The sequence below is a fragment of the Narcine bancroftii genome, chromosome 1, assembly GCF_036971445.1.
Source record: "Narcine bancroftii isolate sNarBan1 chromosome 1, sNarBan1.hap1, whole genome shotgun sequence".
Taxonomy (NCBI): Eukaryota; Metazoa; Chordata; class Chondrichthyes; order Torpediniformes; family Narcinidae; genus Narcine; species Narcine bancroftii.
The window spans coordinates 225603987-225619217 of record NC_091469.1 but is presented as its reverse complement, the minus strand read 5'-3'; the positions used below and the strand labels follow the sequence as shown (position 1 = coordinate 225619217).

General features: G+C 38.4%; 1 protein-coding gene across 3 annotated transcripts in view; it reads left to right on the top strand.

Annotated features, from left to right (window-relative positions):
• The window catches only part of chd1 (chromodomain helicase DNA binding protein 1), a 196369-nt gene that overhangs the window by 143090 nt on the left and 38048 nt on the right, over window positions 1-15231 (top strand). For all 3 annotated transcript variants that reach the window (XM_069892317.1, XM_069892325.1, XM_069892309.1), the window contains 3 exons: window positions 2998-3146; window positions 7042-7138; window positions 10345-10440. In XM_069892317.1, the coding sequence (XP_069748418.1) occupies window positions 2998-3146; window positions 7042-7138; window positions 10345-10440 (342 nt within the window). The remainder of the gene's footprint in view (window positions 1-2997; window positions 3147-7041; window positions 7139-10344; window positions 10441-15231) is intronic.

Genomic DNA, 15231 nt, shown 5'->3' with positions numbered 1-15231 from the left:
CTTTCCTGCTCACGGTGTCGAAGGCTTTGGTGAGGTCAACAAAGGTGATGTCGAGTCCTTTGTTTTGTTCTCTGCACTTTTCTTGGAGCTGTCTGAGGGCAAAGACCATGTCAGTAGTTCCTCTGTTTGCTTGAAAGCCGCACTGTGATTCTGGGAGAATATTCTCGGCGACACTAGGTATTATTCTATTTAGTAGAATCCTAGCGAAGATTTTGCCTGCAATGGAGAGCAGCGTGCTTCCCCTGTAGCTTACTAATCAAAGTGCAATTACACAATCCTTTAACCGGAACCCTTGGGGGACAGTGCGTTCCGAATTTTGGATTTTTCTGGATTTTGGAAAGCCCACCTGAATTGTGCTGTTGTATCGACTCCCACCTCCTTCCAGTCGCCCGGCCGCCTCCTCCGACCGCCAGTCCCTCGGCCGCCTTCCCCAACCGCCGGTCCCTCGGCCGCCTCCCCTGACCACCAGTCCCTTGGCCGCCTCCCCCGACCGCCGGTCCCTCAGCCGCCTCCCCCGACCGCCGGGCCCTCGGCCGCCTCCCCCGACCGCCGGGCCCTCGGCCGCCTCCCCCGACCGCCGGGCCCTCGGCCGCCTCCCCCGACCGCCGGGCCCTCAGCCGCCTCCCCCGACCGCCGGTCGTTCGTCAGTCTCCCCCGATCACGGTCCCTCTGCTGCCCAGCTGCTGGTCCCTTCCCCGACCACCTCCCCCGACCCCCGGTCCCTTCCCCGGCCGCCTCCCCCGATCCCCGGTCCCTCCCCCTGCCGCTTCCCCTGACCGCCCGGCCACTCCCCCAACCACCAGTCCCTCGGCAGTCTCCCCAACCTCCGGTCCCTCAGCCGCCCGGCAGTCTTACACGGCAGTCTCCCCCGACCGCCAGCCCCTCGGCCCCCTTCCCTGACCACTGTTCCCACTTGCCGGATTTTGGAGCTTTCCGGATTTTAGATGTCCGGATAAAGGATCGTGTACCTGTACACTATTTCAGTTTGTTAATGTGCATTGTTAACATTGCATTGGGACTACAACCATGGTGAACACAAAATTTGTTAACTGCTGAGAGTTTTGTATTAATACTTTTTCTGTAATCATTCTCCAAACGAGAATTTTTTGTTCATAAACTTTTTCTGAATTTTGATTATCTGATATTTTTTGCAGCCATAATTTTTGTGATCATTTTAAAACTTACATAATGTAAAATGTTGAAATATCTAATTGGTTCCACAATCCACCTCAGTATTTATGCTGCAATAAAGCATCTTCCAGTTTGGAGTTATCCTCTATTCCTTTTTATTTTGCATTTCTGTTAGGCTCACCTTCAGTGCTTCAACCACTCTGTGGAAACAAGTACCTCTTCCTGATTATTGGATAAATTAGTTTTTCAGTACATCCAAATGGATTTCTCAGCAGCAATATTTTCTGTATCTGTTCTATTTATTTCTTGAACATTTTGGATATCATTCTTGAAATTCTTCACCTTCTGTAATACCACTCTATGGTTTTCATACCTTTTCTCCATTCTATCCAAATACACTGGTTTTTGATCTGCTATTTTATAGATTTATAATCTGTGACACAATTTTTGCTGATTGGTATGGTTTGTACTCCAAGATCCCTTTGTTCCTCTACCCAATCAACTGTTTCAAGTAATAATTAACTTAATTCTCCCCAACAAAGTGATCACTTTTATTTGTTAATTGTGCTCCTATTCTGTCATTTTATTAATGTCTACCTTTTAATATTTTGCATTTCTTATAAATATTGACTTTTGTCCCTCTTCCATTTTCCTCACCTCTTCAAAACAAATTGTGATTTTTGTTTCCAGAGTCTTAATAATAAAAGCAAATTGTGAAGCGTAGTAATCCCAGTACTGATATTTAAGAATACCTATCTGACTCCTTCCAATGTGAAATGCTGACCTTTATTTCCTAGTATCTGCTTTTCTGACATGATGTTGGGTAGCAATCTATTCTGCTACTTAATCCTTGACTCCATATCCTTTGAAGTTATTTGTGAGGTAACTTAAAGGCCTTCGAACATACATACACATAAGTTGCTCCATACCCTTACCTACTCACTATTACCTCTTCAAAAAATACAACCAGGTTTTTCATAATGAAATCCATGTTTGATGTTCATTCAACATCTTTTCATTCCATTATTTTTCTTATCATCGATGTTAAGTTTCCTGGCTTGCATTTCTCTGGACATATTCTTAAATACAAGCATTCTCTCTCCACGACTCTGGGCTCTTCACCTTTTTCAGTGAATTATTAAATATGTTATGTTGCCATTGTTAGCTCTTCTCTGTTCTTTTAAATTGCATAAATGTAATCCATCTGGACCAAGCATTTTGTCCTCTGAGCCTGATTAGTTTAATTAATGTATGTCCTTTTTCAACTTTTAATTGCAGTCATTATATTATTCATATCACCATCAATAATGTATCCTTCAGTATTGTCTCTCCAATAAGTACAGAGGCAAAGAAATGATTTAATATTTCTGCCATCTGCTATTATCCAGTTTGTTCCTTAATCTCACTACTTCTAATGTCCTAATCCACACTAATGTCACTGCATGGCATGGCTAATGGAGAGGTTAGTGCAGCGCTATTGCAGTGTCAGTGACCGGGGTTCGAATCTGGCACTATCTATAGGGAGTTTTTAATATTCTCCTGTGATGCATGGGTTTCCTCCGGGTGCTCCAGTTTCTGCCCAACCTCCAAAAACTTGCGTGGTTTGTTGATTAATTGGTGGATTTAAGCTGCACAGGAAGAGCCTTATTACTGTGCTGTATTTCTGAATTATTGTTTTTATTTAAATTAAATTCCTAACCTTTATTGATGTATTTGTAAAAGCATTTTGTATTGCTCCATGATTATTTACTGTTAGAGTAATTATTTGCCTTTGTAATTGTTCTTTTCCGATGTCTTCTCTTCATATTCTTAAAATGTATTCAAAATTCATTTGCAAGGAGATAATGATTTGGATTCATCTTCCAGGTTAATATTTATCGGCTAGTTACAAAGGGGACAGTAGAAGAAGAGATCATTGAAAGAGCAAAGAAGAAGATGGTGTTGGATCACCTTGTTATACAGCGAATGGATACCACGGGGAAAACTGTCCTACATACTGGCTCCAATCCGACGAAGTACGTGGCAATATCTTCCCAATGCATAATTGATAGACAAAGCTAAGAAACTGAAGTTAGTATTAGGTGGAGCTAAATACCTTGTACTCTTTATTCTTTTGGAGTTAGTGCATCTTGAGTTCTGACAATACGCAAAGTAAAGATGATATTTCTCAGATGGATAAATTTTTAAATCTACTAACATCTGTTTCCTAATTCACATCTACTATTTTCAGCTTCTTTGGTTACTTAGAGAAAGGATTTTAAATGCATGCATTTCTTCAGAAGCTAATGTAGCTTTCAAAAGCAAAGTACTGCAGATGCTGGAAATCTGAAATAAACAATATATTGGAAGAATTCAGCAGGTCATGCAACATTAGGGGAAAGAGACAATTAACAACTATTGCCACAAATGGAAAAATCCAAAGTTGGAAATACTAATTATTGTAAATAGTTTTTTATCATTTGGGAAGAAGTAATGTGTCCGATTGTACCATGGGTAGGGTTTTTTTTTTTTGTCTTCACGATTAGTTAAATCTTATTAGAGCAGTGTAAGAGACCAAAGAGACTGGTCAGGGTGAGAGTCAAGGAAGTAGATTAACAGGCAACTGAAAGACCAGGATCTCATAAGCACAAACTGAATGGAAATTTTGAAAAACATGGTCACCATTCTTCATTTGGTTTCCCCGATGAGAGACCATATTGTAAGCAGTGAATGCATTGCAGCCCTTTTTTTGGTTTTATTAACAGGACCTGTTCTGGAAATTCAGAGTAAGGTGATCAGAAGTAAATCACAAAAATCTGTAGACACCCTGGTTGAAGTAAAAACAAAATGCTGGAGAAACTCAGCTGGTCAAACAGTGTCTTTATTTAGCAAATGTAAAAAAAACCATAACCAACGTTTCAGGCTTGAACCCTTCAAGTTATGAAAGAATGTTGGCAGGCGTTTATTGAGGCGCAGTCCTGGTCAGTTTCTGGTATCTATTTAAAAATAAAAGTAATTAAAGATAAATGTCAGAAAGGAGTCTGAAGAGTTCTATATTTCTCTCCATGACAAATTAAACTACTTCAGGTATGCCACAAAATAAGAAATGTCATTCTTAAGATTAAAAACTGCAGCATCTGTATCATTGTTATTGGGTTCTAATTCAATAGCCCATTTGGATAACAACTAATCATCTCTGTAGATGCACATTAGAACTTAGATGCTGGAATCTGGATCAAAACGCTGGTGGAACTCAGTGGGTTAGGACACTGAGTATGGAGGAAAATGGACAATTGATGTTTTGGGATGATTTGTTGCTGTAAATGTCACATACTACAGGACATGCATTTAAGTGTGTGGTGGTTGGGGGGGTGTGGGGATAGAGTTTAAAGGAGGCAAGTTTTGTTTATACAGAATAGAAGAAACCTAGAAAAGGCTGTCAAGGTTGCAGTGAAAGTAAATACCATAGTAGCATTTCAAAGGCTTCTGGATAGACACAAATATGCAGAGAATAGAGGGATATGTATCTTGCAAGCAGCAGAGTTTTAGTTTAATCTGGCATCGCGAATGGTGTTAACACACTCGGAAGTATTTTGTGTATCAAGTCATAACTAGCTCAATGCAAGACCAATGCAGCAAGTCTTTCTACAGTTCCCACAGTGCTGTAATTTCTTCCCTTTTAGATACTGATTTAGTTCCCCTTTTCAACACTACAATTGAATCTGATTCCATGGTACCCCTGGCAATGCAACCAGACCCCAATGATTTGCCACATTAAAAAAAGCTTCTTGTCACTTTTGATTCTTTTCTCAAGTTCATTCTATATTCTCTAATTGGAATTTCTCAGCATGAAATTTCACATGCCACCTCTTAGAGAATGCACTAACATCTATTCTACCAACATGTCAATACTGTTTTGAAATGTATTACTATATTCTGTAATGCTCCATCAAATATTTGTGTCAATTACAAATTTAGAAATTCTACTCTGGACATCAAAACCTGTTGTTTTTTTTTGGTTTTTTTTAAATTTTTTATTTTTCACACCATAAATCACATTAGCCATGATATACACTTTTTCTTTTTCACACATTTACAGTGACTTTTTCTCCCCCCCCCCTCCCTCCTCCCAAGCCACCCCCCCACCCCCCCCTCATCCATTTTAGGTATACAATCTAGGTTGCATTAATTCAGTCAGACAATGTTGTCATTCAACAAAAATACACCAGAAATTCTACAGAGTCCATTCTTTTCTTTCCTTCTCCTTCCATCAACTTAGGTAATGTTTGTCCCCGGTAGGTTTTCACTATTGTATTTAATGTAAGGCTCCCATACTTGTTTGAATATTTCAATATTATTTCTTAAACTATATGTTATTTTTTCTAATGGAATACATTTATTCATTTCTATATACCATTGTTGTATTTTCAAATTATCTTCCAATTTCCAGGTTGACATAATACATTTTTTTGCTACGGCTAGGGCTATCTTAAACAAATCTTTTTTGTGCATCCTCCAAATCAATTCCAAATTCTTTGTTTTTTATGTTACTTAGGAGAAAGATCTCTGGATTCTTTGGTATATTGTTTTCTGTTAAATTAACAGAATGGTATAAATAAGGAGGCTTACAATTGCCAAACTTTAAAAATTATTATAGAGCCGCACAATTAAGATACCTATCAGATTTTTATCAAACAAGGGAAAAACCAGACTGGACGAGATTAGAATTAGATTAAATAGGGGAAAAGATACCTGAACCCATATTATATAAATGGGACGAAAAATTGGTACAACATAGAACTTCTCCAGTATTACATCATCTCCTCAATATTTGGAAGAAGATCCATGTAGAAAGAAATAAAACAAATTATCAATTACCAAAACTAATATTGACGCAAAATAAGCTACTCCCTTTTACAATAGACAACCTTTCCTTTAGAGAATGGGAAAAAAAAGGGATTAAAAGAATAGAAAATTGTTTTTCAGGAAGTAGATTCTTATCCTTTGAACAAATGAGAGATAAGTACAATATAACTGTAGATACAGCGCTGGCATATTACCAACTGAGATCCTACTTGAAGGATAAATTAGGAAGCAATTTGAGTTTACCAGAGGGAAGTAACCTTGAATATGTGATTACCGATACAATGTTAATCAAAAGATTTATAACAAATATGTATATTAAACTGCAAGAAAAGGAGAATGAGGAAACAAATGGTAAAACTAAACAAAAATGGGAACAAGATTTAAATATAAAGATAAAAAAGGAAACATGGGAGAAATTATGTTCTGGAACGATGAGAAATACAATAAATACGAGGCTACGTATGATACAATATAATTGGTTACACAGACTATACATTACACCGCAAAAGTTAAATAAATGGGACCCAACAGTATCTGATAGATGTTTTCGATGTAAAAAAAAAAGAAATGGGAACAACAATTCATGCAATCTGGTCATGAGAGAGAGTAGAAAAATTTTGGGATGATCTCAATCAGATATCAAAACCTGTTGTTGATGTACATTAAGAAAACAGTCATCTCAATATCACAAATTTTTTAAAACTACTGAATTTACCAAGCTGTTATAAAATACTTCCTTTTAAAATGCTTAAAACTCTATTAAAGCATGCAAAAAAACAAAATAAGCTAAGTATGAATTTTTTATTCTGTCAAACTATTATTGGAAAAAAAAGTTTCACAAACACCAGTTAAAAAGTAAATATGCTTTTGTGAAATTCATTTGCCATTATCTTTGCAGTTGCACTGTAATGCTTATTTTATCTGTGGCAAGTATACCTATAGCAGTGGAACTTATCCTATACATAAAATATTGTTTTGCTGGATTGTTTTATATTTTCAGATCAATCCCATGTGCTTGTATGTTGATTATGATTGAGAACTCGCACATTCTTATTTTAATTTCAGTTCAACCCCATTTAATAAAGAAGAACTGGCAGCTATCTTGAAATTTGGAGCTGAGGAGCTTTTCAAAGAACCAGAAGGAGAGGAACAAGAACCACAGGTAAATAAATCATGATAACCTTCAAAATCACATGCCTTCCTGTTTGTAGGCAACTGGCTAGCCCGTTTAAAGTATTGTTACAAACTAACAACCCTTTCAATTATTTTTGGGACTAAAGGGACTTTGTTAGCACTAACACAGGAACAGCAATGGAACATTCACCAGTCAATGGTAAATGCAAAATAATTTTTTATTAAACTATTAATAACATAACATTTCTTACTTATCTTTAATCAACTCTAAATTTAACCCCACTATGCGCAAATGTAAAATGTAAATTGTGTGTAATAAAGTCCCATTATGAAAAGTCAATTTTTTAAAATTCAGCATCATTTTAGTCCTGCTTGAAGTCTTAAATTCTCAGTTCAGAAATAATTACAAAGCGCTTTTAAACATCATAGCTTCAGGCCTTTTTACTCACAATTCTGTCCTTTTTTCAAAGCGACAGAGAACGTGATTATTTTCTTCCATGATGAATTCGCAAATCCGGACAAAGGTTAAACAAAGTGACCATACAAAAATAGACCCAATAGAATTCTGTCCTCTTTTCCAAAGAGATAGCAAAGTGGTCCTACTTCATCAAAAGCCACTGATCTCCTTTCCCCAGGAGTAACACAACAGCCCCAACAGCACTTATTCTGGTTAATGTAACTTAACCCTGTCTTTCACAATGATTCAACCCTTGTGTGTGACAGGGTTTGACTTCTGTAAATTCCAATCTGAACTCTCTCAAAAATGTTTGAATTTCGAAAATATATTTCTCCAAGCCATATGAAAGTTAAATCATCAACGAGGTCAGTCTTAATTCTTAGAAAGCAAGTGATCAGTCATTGGAATTTTAAACAGTTGCCTAGCCCAATTTCTTGTAAACCATGTGATCTTCATACCTCTGTCTTGTAGACAGCAAGACTGAAAGATTACCTCACCTCTGTTTCAAAGGCTTACGTATATCACTCACCTGGTTGATTTTAATTTCTCTTGTTCAAGAGGCCTTGAGATTTAGTTTTAAAACAGAAGGGTTCTTTCAGCAGTTCTTATCGAGTACTTAGGTATTTCAGTTTTTAATAAAGCAAACGCTCCATTGTTCTTAAATAAGACACATGAACTCTGAAAATGAACACTCTTTCTGAGTTCAATGGTTCTCTGTAAATGTGCTATAATCTGTGTTATGACCCTATACTAGCCTACAACCAACTTAGTAAGAATACATGTCTAGATAAAATAGAGTTTAACATTAAATCAGAGGTAAACACAAATCCGCTTTAGTGCTGTGTGCAGTTCTGATTGCTGCATTAAAGGAAGGCTGTAGAGGTTTGGGCAGGTTGCAAAAGAGTCTTACCAGGATGTTGCCTGGATTAGAGAGTATTAACACCAAGAAAAGGTTGGATTGTTTTCTATGGAGTGTCAGAGGATGACAAGCGACCTTTTAGAAGTATAGAAAATAATGAGAGGCATAGGAAAGATAGATAGTCAGTCTTTTTCCCCAGGGCAAAAATGTCCAATACTAGACAGCATAGTTTCAAGGAAAAGTTTAAAGAAAATTTACGAGACATTTTCTTTTACGCAGAGTGGTAGATAGTTGAAAAACTGTCAGGGGAAGTGATAGCAATGTTTGAGGCATTTAGACAGACAGAAGAATATGCAGAGAATAGAGGGATATAGACCATGTGCAGACAATTGTGCAATTTAAATTAGTATTGTGGTTGGCACTAACATCATGGGCCAAAGGACCTGCTCCTGTTCTGGATTGTTTAATGTTCTTTACAGTCACAACAGATTCTTTTGTAAGCTTGTTGTGTTTTCATGGAGCTGTGTGATCCGTAGCCTGGTCACTAATGGCTTGTTTCAGATGTTTTGGAAATGTTCATGCTGTTCTTTCTGAATTTGTTTTTTGCCCGGGTGGAGAATGCTGAAAAAGTTGAAGTAAATACACTATAGAACATACACTATCTTAAGAATATTAAGGGAGTTCTCTTTGCTCATCAGTGGTGCTTGTTAGCAAATTTGTGTTCTATCAGTCTTCACGTGCATTGTTCCTAGTTCAGGATGAATTTTTAAAAATGTTATCTTAAGTTATAAGCCAGATTCTACCGGCCTGATGACTTGTTCTTTATATCCTTGTTGATTGCATGAGAGTATTACCAAAGAGTCTATTTTCTTGACCAACCTGTTGGCCTTTGTAGAGAAATTACCCCTTAGTGGGCTGGCCACAGCTAGTTAGATAGACTTTGCTGCCAAGTGCATCAGAGAATCAAACTCCTTTCAAGAAAATTGTTTTCTGAATGCAGTAAATCTAGATCCCAAAGTCAGACAATAATGGAGCATGATATGTGTGTGAAATTTAAAAAAATGTTGAGCTTTTAAAGAGAGATTGGAAATCCAGAGCTGCCAGTGAAGGAAAAGGTGCAGGTGAAGGTTCAGATGTAAGGCATATCTCTGATCCTTGTAGACATTAGTGCTAGAATTCAGTACAGTAAGAGGAAAATGTTCATAAGAAGTAAGTGTTTAATAAAGACATGAAGTTGGTCACTGACACTTCTTGCTAACCCTGATTACCAAGAACCCTGACTTTTTGCCAATCCTGGTTGATATATTAATCAACATAATAGAGTGATTATATATGATCATTATAATGGCAGTGTATTGGATGTTATTCTTTCACTTCCCAAATAAGGACTTGTCTTATAATATAAGGATTATTATTAAAGTAAGGATTTTATAATAGATGCTATTGAAAAGCTAGATGTGTTGAACATTGCAGCTAGATACTGTGGCATTATGCAGCTAATAAACCCACTTACGAGAAAAAAAATACTTCCTGTGTCAGGTTCTTGAATCATCAAAGTCACTCCTCCAAGTGTTAAAATCATATTTTATCCTTTTTCCCCTCTCGAGAGTAGCTTGTTGTTGGGGCTGTGGAGCAGGTAAAACTAAAATGGAAGAAAACCCACCTCCAATTTCAAATCATGCATGAGGTTTTTCAGGTAAAGTTAAAAAGAAGCCGTGAAGATTTAGTTTTAAATTTCCTTTCTCATATTATAAAGCTGTTTTAATCTTCCTCAATGATTTTGCTTCCAAAATTTCTCTGCAGGGGGTATTAAATGAAAACCAAGATGAAGTTTTTAAAAGTAGTTAAAGATTACTGTTATAGAATGCTCATTCTTCATAATAAATTTCATTGTATGTTTTATTGTAAATTTTTGCAGGAAATGGATATTGATGAAATTCTTTGCCGTGCTGAAACGCATGAGAATGAACCTGGGCCTACCACTGTGGGAGAGGAGCTGCTATCCCAATTCAAGGTACTGAGGGACTTTTGATAATACTCAGGTGCATTTGCTGACTTGTGCATTCTTGAGATTTATTTTGTGCCTGCGTGACCCAGTGTTATTCATCAAATGCTATCAACAGTCTAAACTGTAGAGCAAGAATTACCTTTGTATTTCCTCCTGGAACAACACTGGAGACCATTATAAATAAATTACCTGTTGAAGATGGAGAGCCTCGAGTAATTCCTTTAAAAAGCAAAAACTACAGATATGTAATGCTTGAAGTAAAAACAAATCAGCCTGCATCTTTGGAGAGTGTAGCAGACTTAACATTTTAATATTTGTGAACATCAGAAAATCTTATAAATCCAACATGTTTTTAGTTGCAGAGAAATGGAAAGCATCGAGAGAACAAAAGGAATGCCTATGATAGGGTGCAGACCAAGAGAGACTGCATGGTTCAGATGGAGTTTGTATTGGCTGAGAGTTAAGGCTTGTTAATAATATTTGATCTACATGGAAATAGATGAATGAAAACAGAAGAGAGGGAAAATATTGCTGGAACTTGAGGATTTGAAACACTACTGTTGCTGGAAATCTGAACAAAAAGAAAATACTGGAAATGCCTAGTTGTGATATAAATCAAAAAGTTCAAGTTTATTTGATTTTACAAGTACAACTCAATGAAACAGTGTTTGCCAGTTCTTGGTACAAAACACACATACAAAAATAACATCCATACAAATGATACCTATGCACAGTATGTAAATAAAGAAATATTATTGCTAAATAAATAGTAGAATGACAGGGGTTTGTATGAGCAGTTCATTGGTCATTCAGCTGTTTCACTGCTTGTGGGAAGAAGCCATTGCTCAGCCTGGCCATTCTGTCTCTGATACTCCTGTATATCTTAAAGAATCAGAATTTATTGTCCTGAACAAGTCACGAAATTCGGTGTTTTGTGGCAGCATTATAGTGCAAACATTTATATTATGAACCATCTTACAAAAATAAAATAATACAAATAGAAATAGTAGAGCATGAAAAGTAAGGTAGTGTCTTTGGTTCATTGATTATCCAGGAATCTAATGGCAGCAGGGAAGAAGCTGTTCTTGTGCTGCTGAGGGCTTGTCTTTAGACTCCTGTACCATCTCACGATGATAGCAGAGAGAAGAGGGCGTGGCCTCGGTGGTGGGGGTCTTTGAGGATAGAGGCTGCCTTTTTAAGACACCACCTCATGTAGATGTCCTTGATGGAGTTAAGTCTGGTCCCTGTGATGTTGCAGGGCGAGTTAACAATCCTCTGGAGTTTATTCTTGTCCTGAGAGTTGGCGCCTCCATACCAGGCAGTGATGCAACCAGCCAGAATGCTCTCTCCAGTACACCTGTGAGGTTTTCGAGAGTCTTCAGTGACACAGTGAATCTCCTCAAATACTTCACATGGTATAGCTGCTGGCAAGCCTTCTTCATGAATCAGCATGGAGGCTCCAGGACAAATCCTTGGAAATGTTGATACCCAGGAATTTAAGTTCTTGACCCTCTCCACTACTGATCCCATGATGCAGACTGCGTTGTGTTCCCCTGACTTCCTCCTGAAATCCACAATCATCTCCTTGGTTTTGCTATAGTGAGTACAAGGTTGTTGGTGTGACGCCACTCAAAGAGTTAATCTATCGTTCACTTCCTCATTGCTGTTTGTGATCCTGCCGACAACTATAGTGTCATCAGCAAACTTGTAGATAGCATTGGAATTGTGCCTGGCCACATGGCCATGAGTATATAAAGAGTAAAGCAGTGGGCTAAGCATGGATCCTTAGGGTGTGCCTGTGTTGATAATCAGTAAGGCAGAGACATAGCCAACAGGAGTAGCTGGAAGATGCTGTCTGCGGGGTGATAGGGTCCCTTACCAATTTTGTAAGCCCGCTTTAGACACCAGTCCCGGGAAATCACGTTGATTGTGGTGGGGCGGGCTGGAGAAAACTCCAGTGATTTCCTCTGCTGCTCCTATGGTCCTATAGATTGACCTCTAATCAGATGCTCAACTGCAGCTGTACTACACTGTGATTCACTTGTTCTGGACGCCCTCAATAGAGCTCCTGTAGAAAGTTGGCAGAATGGTGGGTGGTGACCTTGCCCACTTCAGTCATCTCAGGAAGAACAGTCACTGTTGCACCTTCCTCACAAGTGAGGAGATGAGTGTCCAGGATAGGTCACTTCTTAAGTGGACTCTGAGGAACTTAGTGCTCTCTTCTATCTCCACAATTGACCTATTAATGTGTAGTGGAGATGGTCATCCCTGGTCTGCCTGAAGTTCGCAGTCATCTCCTTCATCTTGTCAACATTGAGACTCAGGTGGTTATTTTGCACCATTTCATGAGGTTTTTAGTGCAACTCCTGTGGTGTCATCAGCAAACTTGATGACTCTAGAGCTGGATGTGGCATTGCATTTGTAGGTCAGTAGTGTAAACAAGAGTGGGCTGAGCACAGAGCCCTGAGGGGTGCCAGTGCTCAGCAGGACGGTGCTCAACGTTCTGCTGCCAACCTATGGTCTTTCGGTTAGGAAATCCAGAACCCATTTACAGAGAAGGGTGATTAAATGAAATAATTGGATTCAATATTGAAGTTTCAAGGGCAGTGACTTTCCTGAGTGAAGTATTCAACTGAGAGTTTCCCATCACTTCAACCATCTTTAACTCAATGCCATTACTGGATTTATAATCCTCTGCCCTCTCAACAATCTAAAAGAGCTATTCTCTCTGTGCTTCCCTGATTCACATTTTCTTCTCAGTGACTACTCCCCTTCTCAAGACACCTTCCCATGCAATCATAGAAGATGCAAATACCTATTTTCACTATCCAGGGACTTCAAGATTTTTACTTTTTAATTTAAATTTAGACATACAGCACGGTAATAGGCCCACAAGTCCATGCTGCTCAATTATGCCCAATTAACCTCCAACGCAGGTACGTTTTGAATGGTGGGAGGAAACCAGTGCCCCTGGGGAAAACCCACATAGACAGAGGGAGAGCGAACAAACTCCTTACAGTATGGGATTTGAACCCCAGTCCTGATTGCTGGTGCTGTAACAGGTGGATGGGTGGAACAGGTGGATGGGTGCCACCTCTAAGGTGCCTTAAGAAGGGGAGTAGTCACCAAGATGAAAAAGTGAACCAGCGGAGTACAAAGAGAATAGCCCTTTTAGAACACTGAGAGGGCAGAGGAGGATAAATGAACCAACAATTCACTTTGGTTCCTTCAATTTTCTCCTCACAACGTGCTGTCCTTTACTTTGGAGGTGAAAATCAACATTTTGGGAGTTTGATAAAAGGATCTGGCCTGAATTTCTCATCACGGGTACTGCCTGACCTGCTAAATCCCTCTATATTCTCATTGGTTTTATTTGATCTTGAGAACAGCTGCTGCTTGATGTGAAAATTTTCCCTATTTTATTTCATGTTTCCAATGTTTTTAATCTTGCAGTTATTGCTTTATTCGTTCTTTCCTCTGACCTCACTCATCTCCTATTTACATCTTTAGCCATTCATTTTCTCTCTCTGCTCTCTATCCCTTCTCCTGGTCCACCCCTTTCTCCATTCTGTCGCAAAGGTTGACTTTTTTTTAAACTCTTGTTATGTCACAAACCAGCAGGAATAGAAATTCACCAAGAGACTTATTGTTTTTATTTTAAAACAATATATTTATTATTGACTACTAATAATAGACGCCTTAATTAACTCCAACTATGCATGAATATATTTATGTGTGTGTGTGTGTGTGTGATACACAAGCGATTACAGCTTAGACATAATTCTGGAAAGTCCATCCAAAGTTCATACGTAGAAATCCTGTGTTGAAATGCAGACTCTTAAACTGATGCACAAAAGTAATCACCTCGGAGATGGAATAGACTGAGTGACCAGATTGCTGAAAACTCACAAATCCTTGTCGAATTGCTTGCTGAGAAATCTCTTTTCTGATGAACGGTTATCACAGCTCCTCTACCTTGTGAAGGGGAAACAAAACGTGTGATTTCCACTATGCTTCCAAAAACACAGGCATGGGTTAGTCAAAGTGACTTTTCTTTTGGTCATAGTAGGGTTCAATAATTCCCCTTTTGAAATAGCCTTGTCTTTGGTCATAGTGGGGTACAATAATTCCCCTGACAGGGAGAATCAGCCAAATTGCCCATTTCACATGGAGTTACCCCATCACAGTGTTCATGAGATGGCTGCTGATCACCAAGGGTGCTGTTCGTTTAAATGTTTCTCTCTCCACCTATCCCTGTATAAAGCAACAAATCTTCCTCCAGAGGATCAACTTTGACCACAGTCTGTACCTGATAGTTGCCACTCAGTTCTCTCCACAGTTGTGAATGGTCACAGCCAGTACTAGCCCTTAAAGTGACAGTCATCAAATGAAACACATTCATAATACTCTCCAACCCTCCCCCTTCATCAACTTAAAACTTCAAGAAATATCATTTACCTGAAACATTAACTTTTTATTTCTGGATGAGTGTTTTCCAACATTTTTTTTAAACAATAATGCTAGTATAGCTCCTTCACATAACTGTACTCTCAAAAGTATATTGATTGCAAGATAAGCTCATCAGTTGCCAGAGCTTTAGCCATTTCAAACACTGAATGCTATTCACATTCATGGTTTTTAATGTGTTTTGTTGAAGGTTGGCGAAGCAAATTTGGCCTTTGTTTTGTTGCTGTGGACTTCTGCACTAGAAATTTCCACTTAAGTATCAAATCTCTAATGTCAGATGAGAAACAAGTAAAGAAGATTGTTGGATGGGATTGTTGACCCTTTTGTAAA